The sequence below is a fragment of the Lutra lutra genome, chromosome 12 (genome assembly GCF_902655055.1).
Source record: "Lutra lutra chromosome 12, mLutLut1.2, whole genome shotgun sequence".
Taxonomy (NCBI): Eukaryota; Metazoa; Chordata; class Mammalia; order Carnivora; family Mustelidae; genus Lutra; species Lutra lutra.
In genome coordinates this window covers 86,720,300-86,734,070 of record NC_062289.1, presented here as the reverse complement: position 1 = coordinate 86,734,070, position 13,771 = coordinate 86,720,300, and the positions used below count along the sequence as shown (strand labels likewise).

The window sequence follows — 13,771 nt, the reverse complement described above, 5'->3', positions numbered from 1 at the left end:
CCTGTTCATCCATAAAATGGAGATGATCACAGTGCCCGCCTCACTGGGCTGTTGTAAGGATGAAACTGACAAAACAGAATGGTGGCAGGTGCACAGAGGAGAGCTGTTATTGCTTTAAGAGTTCACCAAAAGTAAGAGGCCCGGTGCTCACCCTCTCACCCACTTCCCTCTTTACAGAAAGAGAAATCTGAAGCTCACAGAAGGGCGGTTTGTTGCACATACTTAAAACGAACCCTTTTCACAACGACTTCCTGCTCTGGGAATTCCAGCACTTTACCCAAACTCAAAGATCTAAAGAGAGAGTATTCCGAGCAAGAAATTGGCTTCTGGGAATCGGTATTATCCCGGAAGGCCCCTCCTTGGTTTGCTGGAAGAAAACCAGCTCCTTGGAGGGCGCCGACACCATTTGGATGGCACCCCGGAGGCGAAGGTCCCGTAACCCTTTCCGCATTCCCCGGAGTGGACGTGAGCGCTTCAGGTCAAGGGGTTTTCCCCTTTTCCTTAGCGAATGGGTGAACTTCAACTGAGAAGGCCCCCTCCTTTTTTCCTTTTTCCTTGAGGACTTGCTTGGACGTGGGCAAGAATGAAGGGACAAGAAATGGCCAAGAAAAAGAAAAGCTCCCGCTAAGACGGACTTTGATGGAAACGTCGTCTGGGTGGGCGATGAGGAAAGCCCAGGGCAGACACTGCAGCGACTAAGAGACCGAGGGGCGGAGATTGGAACCCCGAGTGGGCGCAGGAAAACGGACAGCGGGGGGACAAAAACAAATAAGCGGCCCAAGTCACAGCCGGAGAACGGAACGGGGGCGGTCAGAGTTGGTGAAGGGGCCAAAATGCTCGCCGGAAGGAAGGCTAAAGTGTGCGTAAAGCCCAAACGCAGCAAACCTCTCAACCCCAACTGGGTAAAATGGGGCCCAAAAAAAACCCCAGGGCCTTCCCACTCGGCGGGCTCCTTCTCCCGGAGAGAACAAAGCCCCGGGGCCGGCGGCCTCACCTGGTTGTAGAAGACTTCAGGCTGCTGATTGGGGGCCGGCACCACCTCGGTGGCGGCGGCTGACAGGAGACGGCGGCCCAGGCGGGGCCCGAGGCCGGCGGCGGCGAGCGCAGCGGCGCGCAACATGCTGCGGAGGGAGCGGCCGCGCAGGACTGTGTGTGCCCTGGGGAAGGCTGGCGCAGGTGGGGCAGGAGTACGGGGCGGGGGTCACTGCGACCGCGACCTTTCCCCGCCCCTGGCGCGGCCGCCAATGGACGAGCGCGGGGCGGGGCATGGAGGGGGGCGTGTCTGCCACTTCCCCCCCCCCACCCCACCCCACCCCCGGTCCGTGGCGAGGCTGCCCGGCGGCGCCCGCTCCGGCCTCCCGCCCTGGGCTGATTCCCCACCGCTCCCTTTTGTGCCTCGCTACCGCCCCCCCGCGCGGCGCACCGGGCATCAGCAATAACCCGACCTCACAGATTCAGCGTGCATCGAACCCCTAATGTGTGCCTGAACCCTAACGTGGACAGGCCTGAGCGGGAGCAACCCTGGCCTTGACTTACGCAGGCTTACACTCTCGTCAGGCGGATCTTAAAACTAAACGCGAGGTAATTTCGGAAAGTGGTAAGGAATGTGAAGATACCGAATGGAGTGAAGACAGGGCTGGAGCAGAGCACTGCTTTTAAATCCTTTGGTCAGGAAGTGAGAAGTGAGACCTGAATTGTCTTCAGAAGATGTTACACTGGTGAGGAGTTCGCAGAAGGATGGCGCGCTTGATTTGCATCTTAAACTCACTGGTTTCTCCTTCTGTGCAGAATGCACTAAAGAGAGCAGGGGTGGGGGCAAGGATCTTGCAGATCGTTTGATTCCAGGAACATCCTGGAGCCGGGCACTGGGGAGCTGGGGAGGAATCGGAGCAGCTTAGCTAGGAAAGGGGATGGATATAAGGTCAGCTCTGTGCATTGCAAACAGAGGATCAGCAAAAAAGTCCGAGAGGAGATGAAGAAAGCTGGCAGGAAGACCTGGGCTGTGTTTTGCAGCAGAGAAGCAGAGGGAAGGGGCGGATGTAGGCAGCAAGGGTATGCGTTGCTACTGAGACTCCAGCCACTGGAGCTAAGGCTGAAGAGGCTGACCAATGCCAGGTATTAAGTGCCAGGCAAAGGTGTTCTAAGATCTGATGGAGATTCACATGGTCTATGTAGTGTGTGCGTGTGTGTTTTGTTTTGCGTTAAAGAGCTAATGTGATATCAAAAGGATAACAGGGCGCCTGGGTGGCTCAGTGGGTTAGGGCCTCTGCCTTCGGCTGGGGTCATGATCCCAGGGTCCTGGGATCGAGCCCCACATCGGGCTCTCTGCTCAGCAGGGAGCCTTCTCCCCCCACCCACCCCGCCTCTCTCTCTGCCTGCCTGTCTGCCTACTTGTGATCTCTGTCTGTCAAATAAATAAAAATAAAAATATTTAATAAAAAGAACAAACCAAAAAAAAAACACACAAAAGGATAACACATTAATTATCAGAGCTCCTGTAACAGATATGCCAGGAAATTCCAGGGACTACCTACAGTAAAGTCCCTGCTCACACTGTGACTCACACAGATGTTCCCCTCCACGCAGGCACCCAGGGACCCAGTCTCTTTTCCTTGTATGACTCTGAGGTTAATAGCTGATTCCCAAAGTTACCGTGGAGCTCGGCGTCATTTCAGACAACCGGAGGCGAAAAGAGCATTAAAGATGGCACAGAGGAAGTTTTTATGACTGAGCCTGTTTCACTGGCTCTTCAGTCACTTGGCCATTTCTCCGTAGAAGGGAGTGTGGAAAATGAGCAGTGTGCCCAGGAAGAAGCGGCAATAGGTTTGGAGATCAGCTTTATCAGCAGAGACAAACTGAAAAGTGAACCTCCCTCTTTTCGGAATGCGGCTCTCAGCCCCCACTTCCCCTTCCCCAGACATCCTGCTTTGTTCACTTAATCGCGTGTTAGGAGATGGTCTGCACCAGCACACAGTAACTGTCCCCATTCTCTTTTAACAGTTATGTAGAATTCCATTGGACTGATGTACCATTTTTATTTAATGAATTTCCTGTAGATGGGCTTTTAGATTGTTTCCAAACTTTTGTCATTATAAACAATGCCAAAATGTATATATCCTTGACTGACTTGGGAAATTCATAGAAGCAGAGCTGCTAAATCAAGGGATATTTGCAACTTTAATTTTGTGTTGGATCTTGAACAATATGGGTTTGAGCTGTGCAGGTCCACTTCCACGAAAATGTTTTGCAGTACGGTAAATCTATTTTCTTTTCCTTATTTTCTTAACATTTTCATTTGTCTAGCCTACTTTACGAATGAAGTACATAGTACATAGAACATACAAAATGTGTGTTAATTGACTATTTAGGCAATCAGTAAGTCTTGTTAACAATAGGCTATTAGGGGACGCCTGGGTGGCTCAGTTGGTTAAGCAGCTGCCTTCGGCTCAGGTCATGATCCCAGCATCCTGGGATCGAGTCCCACATCGGGCTCCTTGCTCATCAGGGAGCCTGCTTCTCCCTCTGCCTCTGCCTGCCATTCTGTCTGCCTGTGCTTTCTCTCTCTCCCTCTCTCTCTGACAAATAAATAAATACAATCTTAAAAAAAAAAAAAATAGGCTATTGGGGGCACCTGGGTGGCTCAGAGGGTTAAGCCTCTGCCTTCAGCTCAGGTCATGATCTCAGGGTCCTGGGATCGAGCCCCACATCGGGCTCTCTGCTCAGCATGGAGCCTGCTTCCCCCTCTCTCTCTCTGCCTGCCTCTCTCCTTACTTGTGATCTCTTTCTCTGTGTCAAATAAACAACAACAACAAAAAACTAATTTATTATTAACAATAGGCTATTAGTTAAGTTTTGGGGAGTCAAAAGTTGCATGTGGAGTTTTGACTGCGTGGGGATGGGGGGGGTCAGTGCTCCTAACCCCTGCGTTGTTCAAAAGTTAACTGTAGGGCGCCTGGGTGGCTCAGCTGATTGAGTGACTGTCTTTGGCTCAGGTCATGATCCTGGAGTCCCAGGATCCAGTCCTACATTGGGCTCCCTGCTCCGCAGGGAGTCTGCTTCTCCCTCTGACCCTCCCCTTTCTCATGCGCTCTCTCTCTCAAAAAAAAAAAAAAAAAAAAAAAATCTTTAAAAAAAAAAAGAGTTAACTGTAGATATTGCTGAATTATCCTCCATTGAGGTTTGATTAATATACAATGCCTTCCCCCCTGCCACTGTCATAGAGGAGTTTCCTCACACCCTCACCAATACAATTTATCAAGTTTTTTTTAAGCCTTGTTAATCAGATAGGTGAAAAATAGCATTTCACTATCACATTAATTTGCATTTCCCTTTTCAGGAGTGAGCTGGAACATCTTTGTCTACCTGAAGTCATGTGTCCTTTCTCTGCTACAAACTGTACCTTGCTCATTTTTGCATTGAATTGTTGCTGGTTTCTTTAAAATTGATTTGCAGGTGCTTTACATATATCAATACAATTAACATTTGGTCATTTCATGTATGGTGCACATATTTTCTGCCAATCATCGCTGATCTTTTCACTTAGTTGATGCCTTTTCTGGTTTTGTTTTTGTCTTAAGGGTTTGGGGTTTTTTGTGGTTGATGGTGGTGTTGTTTTGGGAGGGGGGTGTGCAGTGTTTTCTTTTCTCTAATTTATTTATATATTTAAGTAATCTCCACACCCATCAGGGGGCTGGAACCCGTAACACAAGATCAAGAGTCATGTGGTCTTCTGACTGAGCCAGCGAGGCACCCCTGTCCGATGTTTCATGTTGCTGGCTTTTATGCTATGCCTAGAAAGCCTCTCCCACTCAGATTATTTTTTATTTTCTGCTATATATATATATATATATATATATATATTTTAAAGATTTTATTTATTTATTTGACAGAGATCACAAGTAGGCAGAGAGAGAGGAGGAAACAGGCTCCCTGCTGAGCAGAGAGCCCTATTTGGGGCTCTATCCCAGGACCCTGGGATCATGATCTGAGCCTAAGGCAGAGGCCTTAAGCCACAGAGCCACCCAGGCGCCCCAACTACTTTATATTTTTTAAAGTTTTATTTATTTATTTGAGAGGGAGAGAGAGACCGCACAAGCTGGCCGAGAGGCAGAGGGAGAGGGAGAAGCAGGCTCTCCGCTGAGCAGGGAGCCTGATGGGCTAGATGCCAGGACCCTGGGATCATGACCTGGGTCGAAGGCAGACGTCCTAACTGACTGAGCCACCCAGGTGCACCTCAGATTATTTTTTAAATGTCTCCTGGGGTTCCTGGGTGGCTCATTAAGCATCTGCCTTCGGCTCAAGTCATGATCCCAGAATTCTGGGATCGAGCCCCACATCAATCCCCACTTGGGCTTCCTGCTCTGCGGAAAGCGTGCTGCTCCTTCTTGCACTCTCCCTGTTTGTGTTCCTTCTCTTGCTGTCTCTCTCTGTCAAATAAACAAAATCTTTAAAAATAAATAAATAAATGTCTCCTATATTTTTTCTGTTATTTTTCAACTTTATGGAGATAGAATTGATATATATAACACTGTGTAAAGTTTACAGTTGGTTCCCCTTACGTATTGCAAAATGATGGCCGCCATTGCATTATCTAATTCCTCCATCGTGTTACATAATGACCATTTCTCCTTGTGTGTGGTAAGAACATTTCAGATGTACTCTCTTAGCAACTTTCAGGTATATAAATATAAAATGTACTACTGGTCCTTGTAATCACCATGCTGTACCAATTCCCCAGAATATAGTAATTTTACAACTAGAAGTTTGTACGCTTTGACCAACGCCATTCCCTTCATCACCTAGCCCCAGGTAACATCTTTCTGTGAGTTTGGCTTTTTTAGATTCCAAATATAATAGAGATCATACAGCCTTTATCTTTCTTTTTTTTTTTTTAAGATTTTATTTATTTATTTGACAGAGATCACAAGTAGCAGAGAGGCAGGCAGAGAGAGAGAGAGAGGGAAGCAGGCTCCCTGCCGAGCAGAGAGCCAGATGTGGGACTCGTTCCCAGGACCCTGAGATCAGGACCGGAGCCGAAAGCAGTGGCTTAACCCACTGAGCCACCCAGGCACCCAGCCTTTATTATGCTAAGTGACTTACTTCACTTAGCATAACACCCTCAAGCTTCATCCACGTTGCTGGAAATGGCAGGGTTTCCTTCTCACAGCTGAATCATATTCCATTCTATGTGTATGCATCTTTATCCATTCATCGGTTGCTGGACGCTTGGGTTGTTTCTGTATCTCAGCTATTGAAAATAATGCTAGGGCGCCTGGGTGGCTCAGTGGGTTAAGCCGCTGCCTTCGGCTCAGGTCATGATCCCAGGTCCTGGGTTCGAGCCCCACATCGGGCTCTCTGCTCAGCGGGGAGCCTGCTTCCTCCTCTCTCTCTGCCTGCCTCTCTGCTTACTTGTGATTTCTCTCTGTCAAATAAATAAATAAAATCTTAAAAAAAAAAAAAAGAAAATAATGCTACACTGAATATGGAAGTGTATCAATCTCTTCAAAATCCTCTTTTCATTTCCTTTGGATATATATTCGGAAGTAGGATTCCTGGACCATATGGTAGTTCTTTCAAGAACTAGCTTACTTTCTTTCTTCCTTCCTTCCTCTTCCTTTCTTTCTTTTCTTTTCTTCTTTCTTTCTTTTCTTCTTAGATTTATTTATATATTTTAGAGAGAGAGGACCCTGGGATCATGACCTGAGCCAAAGGCAGATGCTTAACCGACTGAGCCACCCAGGCGTCCCTGTAATATCATTTTTATCATTTCTCTTAACCAAGATATTTAAGCCTTGAAGTAACAAGTTTGCATGTGTGCTTTGAGGGATCCTCTGGAGACGACATAAAAAATTGGTTGTATAGAGGAGACAAGCCAGTGGCAGAGAGCTGACACGAGAGATGACGAGGGCCTCGTTAAAAGCAATGGGGATGGCTGCAGGAGGGAACAGGTAAAGGTAGAATTAATGGGTTGCTCTGTGAGATCAAAGTGTGGGAGAGGTGAAAGATGGTGCTGATGTTTCCACCCTGTGCTGTTCACCAAGAAGGGGAAGCCATAAATTTGGTTGCGGGGAAAGGGAGAAATTCGTTAGCTTACAGACATTCATATATGTTGAGAGAGTGGGAAGCGACATGCTTGGGTCCCTGCCAGTGTGCATGGTTCTGGGTCTCGCTATAGCATATACATTGGTTCACAGATTTATTTAGTTTAGTTTGTTCTTCTGTGCTGCTCACCAGCTCCCATCAGCAGCTTTCCTGCCCCTGGTCTCATGTGCATCCTGCCGTCTCTGCTTAAAGAAATCTTACCTATCAAGATTCTGGCCAGGGGCGCCTGGGTGGCTCAGTGGGTTAAAGCCTCTGCCTTCGGCTCGGGTCATGATCCCAGGGTCCTGGGATCCTGCATCGTGCTCTCTGCTCAGCAGGGAGCCTGCTTCCCCCTCTCTGCCTGCCTCTCTGCCTACTTGTGATGTCTCTCTGTCAAATAACTAAATAAAATCTTAAAAAAATATATTCTGGCCAAATGCCATCCTCTGGGGAAGTCTTCCATAACCACAGCAGCCGTCGTCAGCTTCTTTGACACAATCTTCAATTCCAAGTCATCCAACCACTGCAGACCAGTCGACTGAAACCCTAATATACTTGCGGCTCCATGTAGCTCAGTGTGACCAGAACATTAACTAGAATGTAACTCTCCACCTAGATTTCTCCCTGACAGCGTGTGTTGGTCTTTTCTTTCTTTCTTTCAATTCATTTTCTTGCTCTTAAGTCTTTGTTCTGATTAAAAAAAAAAAAAAAAAAATGTTTTTCTTGGGGCGCCTGGGTGGCTCAGTGGGTTGGGGCCTCTGCCTTCAGCTCAGGTCGTGATCTCAGGGTCCTGGGATCGAGTCCCTCATGGGGCTCTCTGCTCAGTGGAGAGCCTGCTTCCCCCCCTCTCTCTGCCTGCCTCTCTGCTTACTTGTGATTTCTCTCTCTGTGTGTCAAATAAACAAATAAAATCTTTAAAAAAAATGTTTTTCTCATTTTCTCTGGATCCATCTTTCTCTCTTGCTCTCCATTCCCCTTTGACTGTGAACTCATTACCAGGAACTGAGCTGACAAAAGCAAAGAATCTTTAAAGGGCAGAAGAGTGAAGCAAGGGGAGGAAGGAAGGAAGCACGGTGACATTTCTTTTTAGCATGATGCGGCAGGGAAAGATGTGGGCACTTGACCTGAATTAGTGTTGTCCTCCCACTGAGCTGAGATCCCTGGGAGAATCAGCAGGTTGAGTAAAGCTCCCTTCACTTGCTCTGAGAAGATAGACACACTCTGAGCTTTGCAACACTCTGAAGCATTTCCTGGTTAGAGCCCAATTGTATGTTTTCACGTTGAAAATAATCTAGTTCCATCCATTCTCTAAAACAGGTGGTAACTAAAGTGTCCTTTGGAGTCACTGAAGGGTGAGATTTTAGATATTTGGTTAGGGAGTATCCATCCATTCTGTGACACTGACTCTATCTAAGGGAAGGTTTCCCCCCCTCAAACAATAGATGTGAGGTGGGCAATTCAAGGCAACATTTATTTCTTTATTTTAAAGATTTTTATTTATTTATTTAGAGACAGATCGGGGGAGAAGGGGGAGAGGCAGAAGGAGAGAAAGAATCCCAAGCAGACTCCCTGTTGAACTCGGAGCCCAACGTGGGGCTTGATCCCGAGATCCTGAGATTGTAACCTGGGCCGCAATCAAGAGTCAGATGTTCATCCGACTGAGCCACCCAGGCGCCCGCAAAGCAACATTTAAACAGGAAGATATTCTGCCTCAAAAGCAAGAGGAAATGTGGTACAACCCTAGGCCCCGGCTGCCCTTCTTATCAGTATATACACAGAAACCTGTGACACGTGTGGTTTTTTTTTTTTTTTTTTAAGATTTCATATATTTATTTGACATAGAGAGATCACAAGTAGGCAGAGAGGCAGGCAGAGAGAGAGAGAGGAGGAAGCAGGCTCGCTGCTGAGCAGAGAGCCCGATGCAGGGCTCGATCCCAGGACCCTGGGATCATGACCTGAGCCGAAGGCAGAGCTTTAACCCACTGAGCCACCCAGGCACCCCCTGTGACATGTTTCATGCTAGCTCACTACCCCACACATGCATCCAGGTGCACAGAGCAGTCCCCATCCGTTCTGTGCCAGCTGTCCTTGAAAGGTGGTGAGGAGGTAGTCCCAAGATTACCAGCTTTGAAAGTAGAATCAATGGGAAAAATTCATATACTTTCTTTCTTTCTTTTTTTTTTTTAAGATTTTATTTATTTATTTGTCAGAGAGAGTGAGCACAGGCAGACAGAGTGGCAGGCAGAGGCAGAGGGAGAAGCAGGCTCCCCACTGAGCAGAGAGCCCAATGCGGGACTCGATCCCAGGACACTGGGGTCATGACCTGAGCCAAAGGTAGCCGCTTAACCAACTGAGCCACCCAGGCGTCCCTCATATACTTTCTTTATGGCCGGACATGCTACCCTTGACTCAATAGGGCTTCCTTTTCTTCTTCCTCTTTTTCCAGGTGAGGCAGCCAGCACCTCTCAGGAAGCCCCACAGAGACCATAAAAATCCATGCCTCAGAGTGGAAAGAACTCTGCAGTCCCTGAATCTAGGTTCAAATTCATTGACCTTAAACAAGTCTCTTTGAACCTCAGTCTCCTCACCTCCTAAATGGGCAGAGAAAAAGTAGTGACCAATTATTGTAAGGGTTCAAATAATATATAGATGGTTCTTGGACCTAGTGTACACTAAATACCCAGTAACTGTTATTCTAGCCACGTGGTGCAGTCTCACTCCCAGGGGTCAGGTGAGGGGAGTCTAGCCACATGCCTCATCCTTGCTTTTCCAGATGGGGTCCCCAAACAAGCAGCCTTGTCAGACTTGCTGAATTACACTCTGCATTTTAACCAGATCCCGCAATACCTTTGGACATTATGGTCTGAGAAACGTTTCTGTCTTAGCTGGTCCCAGGTGGGGGTCAACCCTGGAGCCTCCGCAGGCCTAAATCTCAGCTGAAGCACAGCCTGCTCTTTAACCCCCTGGGGAGCCCCCTTGGGACTCCAGCCACATACCAGCACTCGCGCACACTGCGTGCACTTCGGGCTTCTTACAAGCCATGCCTCATCTCATCTAATCCCCAAACAGTCCTAGAGGGGAAGTGCTGTTCTCCCCATTTCTCAGATGAGGAAACCAACTCTACCAGATGAAAAATGGCTTTCCAACATTGCCCTGCTAGTCTGTCACAGAGACAGGTTCAAACCCAGGGCCGTTTGAATCCAGATCCGTAGCTGACAAAGATCCTCTCGGTAACCAAACTCCGCTCCTCTTCTCTAGGCTTTCTTCTTGAGTAGCCCTCAAACTAGGCCTGTTAAAAACTCTCAGCGACTCTCAGCACAAAAGATTTATTAATCTAGCCTCCACCCCTACATTACCACATCAAAAGATTTGAAAAAATAGCAACAAAGTTTCTCACAACTCAAAGCTGCATCTCTACAGTGACCTCAGCCCCCAGGAAACTGCTGCGTAAGACAATTCATGGCTGCCCAAAAAAAGGTATTCTGTTCCAGCCAACACTCCAAGAAAGGGCACTTGTCTCCCAGTCTCGGGTAGGCTCCGAGCCCAGCTTCACTAAGCGAGTGCCAGTCAGCAAACCCAGGTGGGTTTCACATGGACCAGTCCCCCACTTCCCGCTTTCTGTAGACCAGCAGGAAATTCCCTGTACAACCCCCTTCCCCCCTCCTTCCCTTGAAAATGCTCATTCTAAAAAATGGAGATTGGGAGTGCCTGGGTGGCTCAGTGGGTTAAGCCTCTGCCTTTGGCTCAGGTCATGATCTCAGGGTCATGGGATCAAGCCCCGCATCAGGCTCTCTGCTCAGCAGGGAGCCTGCTTCCTCCTCTCTCTCTGTCTGCCTCTCTGCCTACTTGTGATCTCTCTCTCTCTCTGTCAAATAAATAAATAAAATCCTTTTAAAAAATTAAAACTTAAAAAAAAAGGAGGTTGAGGGCAGTTTTTATGCTGCACCCTCTTCCCTATTGCAATAATACATTATTGATTAATGTCTCGCCTTCCCACTGTAATTAGCATCTGCCTTTCTCTTTGACAGCTCTTTGCCCTGTGTAACCTATCTAGTGCTGATATGATAACAGAATTCCCAGAAGCTGTTCCTCTACTCAGCCATCTTGGTTAGAACAAACGGCTCCCAGAGTCCTTGTCCAACAGATTGCCGATTTGGACCCCTGGTTGCTGGAGTCTGAGACGCCTCCATCCGTGTGCTCTGATGTTCACACACATGAGCGAGGTTGACGGAGGGTACAAGTCTGTAGCCGTGTGCCAACACGGAGGACAGTATAAATACCAACTCTCATGTCTCAAGCACTGTTTCAAACCTGGGCTGGCACAGGGTTTCACAATGACCCAGAGGGGCAAGCTGCAACACAGCCTGGCCCGCCCACGTTATCCCTGGGGAGCTCTGCAGCCCTGGGTGCTGACAGGCAATGGGCATCTCCAGGCAGCCAGTGGAGACTTGGCGGGGGGTGGGGGGGGATGTGGTGGAGCATACGGAGCCTATTCTCTGAGATCATTTCCAGCTCCTGTCTTGAGGGGACCCCAGCCAGGCGAGGTGTCTGGGATTCAGTCTTTCTTCCAGCCTCTATAGCGTTATTATGGAATTGTCTGATAGTATCTAAAATCAGGGCTTAGGGGAGCTTGGGCGGCTTGTGGATATCATGCCCACAATTTGCTGCAGGGAGAATGAGGAGCTGAGAGAACAGGAGGGGCTGAACGCCCCCCACCCCCACCCCCACCCCAGAGTCCTTAGTCCTGATGGAACCCTGTGAATGTTTGACTGTCACAGGATCACTGGGGAGGGTTCAACCCTACAGAAATCCAGCCCCGGGGCACCTGGGTGGCTCAGGGGTTGGGCCTCTGCCTCCGGCCCAGGTCATGAGCTCAGGTTCTTGGGATTGAGCCCTGCATCAGGCTCTCTGCTCGGCAGGGTGCCTGCTTACCCCCCTCCCTCTGTCTGCCTCTGCCCACTTGTGATCACTCTCTCTGTCAAATAAACAAATAAAATCTTAAAAAAAAAAAGAAAAAAGAAATCCAGCCCCTAATGCTGGTCAGGAGAGGAATGGAGGAATGTGCGTTCAGTTGCTTTGGGGTAGAATATTGCTGTGACAAGGGAAAAATCTTTAGCGTGTTGTGATCACATGTTGTTCCCTTTCCCACGGCTAAGAAGAAGACAGGTCTAGTCATGTAAAGATGGTAGCAAGATGATTAGTGTTTCACAAATAAAACTGGTCAGGCACAATCATTACCACACCAAGTTTGCTCACTTCCAAGTGTGCACCTGCAACCACAACACACTTGCATTCTAGAGAAGCACAATGCTGACATCATCATCCCATTTTTACCACGTTTGGCTTATCAGAAATGGTAACTGTTGGAGGTGGAAAAGACACCAGGTTAGGACCAGGTTAGATTTCCTATGTCCTCTGGATCCTTTGCTCTGTATCTTCTTAAGGCCCTGCCCCCACTTCCTTTTCTCTCTCTCTCTCTCTCTTTTTTTTTTTTTTTAACTTTCGCAGGTGATTCTTTTAGAGCCCTGTGCAGTGTTAGGGACATTTAAGCCAGCTGTAATCCTCTTTATTCCTTCTTCATTCGGTGAAGTTTGGAGAACAGAAAGATCTTTTCAAAACTCAAGTCATATCACACCACTTTCAAAATTCATCACTTTGTTATGTTTATTATTTTCTTAAGATTTTACTTATTTATTTGACAGAGAGCGCACATGCACACAAACAGGGGGAGCAGCAGAGGGAGAGGGAGAAACAGGTTTCCCATGGAGCAGGGAACCCAACGTGGGGCTCGATCCTGGGACCCTGGGATCATGACGTGAGCAGAAGGCAGATGCTTAACCGATGACGCCACCCAGGTGTCCCTGTTACCTTTAGAATCAGCACCAACTCCTGACCAAGACCTCTGAGGCCTGGCGTGACCTGGCATCTCTAGTCTCTGCTTCTCACCCCAGACCTACTGAGTTGCTCACCAGGGTACCCTTGCCTGTTCCTGTCATGCACCAACGGCTCAAAGGCGTCTTCTGGAAAGAGTCCCCTAAACTCCCAAGCGCCCAACCCTCCACCTGCCCAGCAGTGCCTGCCACATCCCCCACCATTGTCTGGGGATACTCTCCACCATCCTCTGTGAGATCCCGTTTTGTTTACCTGAACATTCCCCAGTGCCTAGATCATGCCAGGCCCACTTGACATTGAGGAGTAGGATTTTTAACAGAACTGGAATCGTTGAGTGAGGGGCTGCTGGAGGTTGCATCCCAGAGACTTCTGTGACTTGTCGTTCTTGGCACAGCATTCGAGGGCCCAGAGCTTTTGCAGCCAAGGATCTGAGGGAGTCATGAGGCCGTCCCCCAGCACAGCTTCTATTTTTATCCCTACAGCTACCATACTTAACAAGCAAGGTTAGCCCCAGAGGCGATGAGAGCCCGTGGAGGGCCATGTGACGTGGCAGGCCACCACCCCAGGCACTTCCTTATTTTTATTGATTTATTTATTTTTAAATTTTTTTAAAGATTTTATTTTATTTTTTTTTTTATTTGACAGAGATCACAAGTAGGCAGAGGCAGGCAGAGAGAGAGGAGGAAGCAGGCTCCCCACTGAGCAGAGAGCCCGATGCGGGGCTCGATCCCAGGACCCTGGGATCATGACCTGAGCCGAAGGCAGAGGCTTTAACCCACTGAGCCACCCAGGCGCCCCA

General features: G+C 48.3%; 1 protein-coding gene across 1 annotated transcript in view; it reads right to left on the bottom strand.

Annotated features, from left to right (window-relative positions):
* Positions 1–1,192, bottom strand: part of ALDH2 (aldehyde dehydrogenase 2 family member) — a 30,623-nt gene extending 29,431 nt beyond the window's left edge. Inside the window, exon 1 of the mRNA XM_047698339.1 lies at positions 995–1,192. Coding sequence (XP_047554295.1) covers positions 995–1,120 — 126 coding nt within the window. The 5' untranslated portion in view covers positions 1,121–1,192. The remainder of the gene's footprint in view (positions 1–994) is intronic.
* Between the last annotated feature and the right edge of the window lie 12,579 nt (positions 1,193–13,771).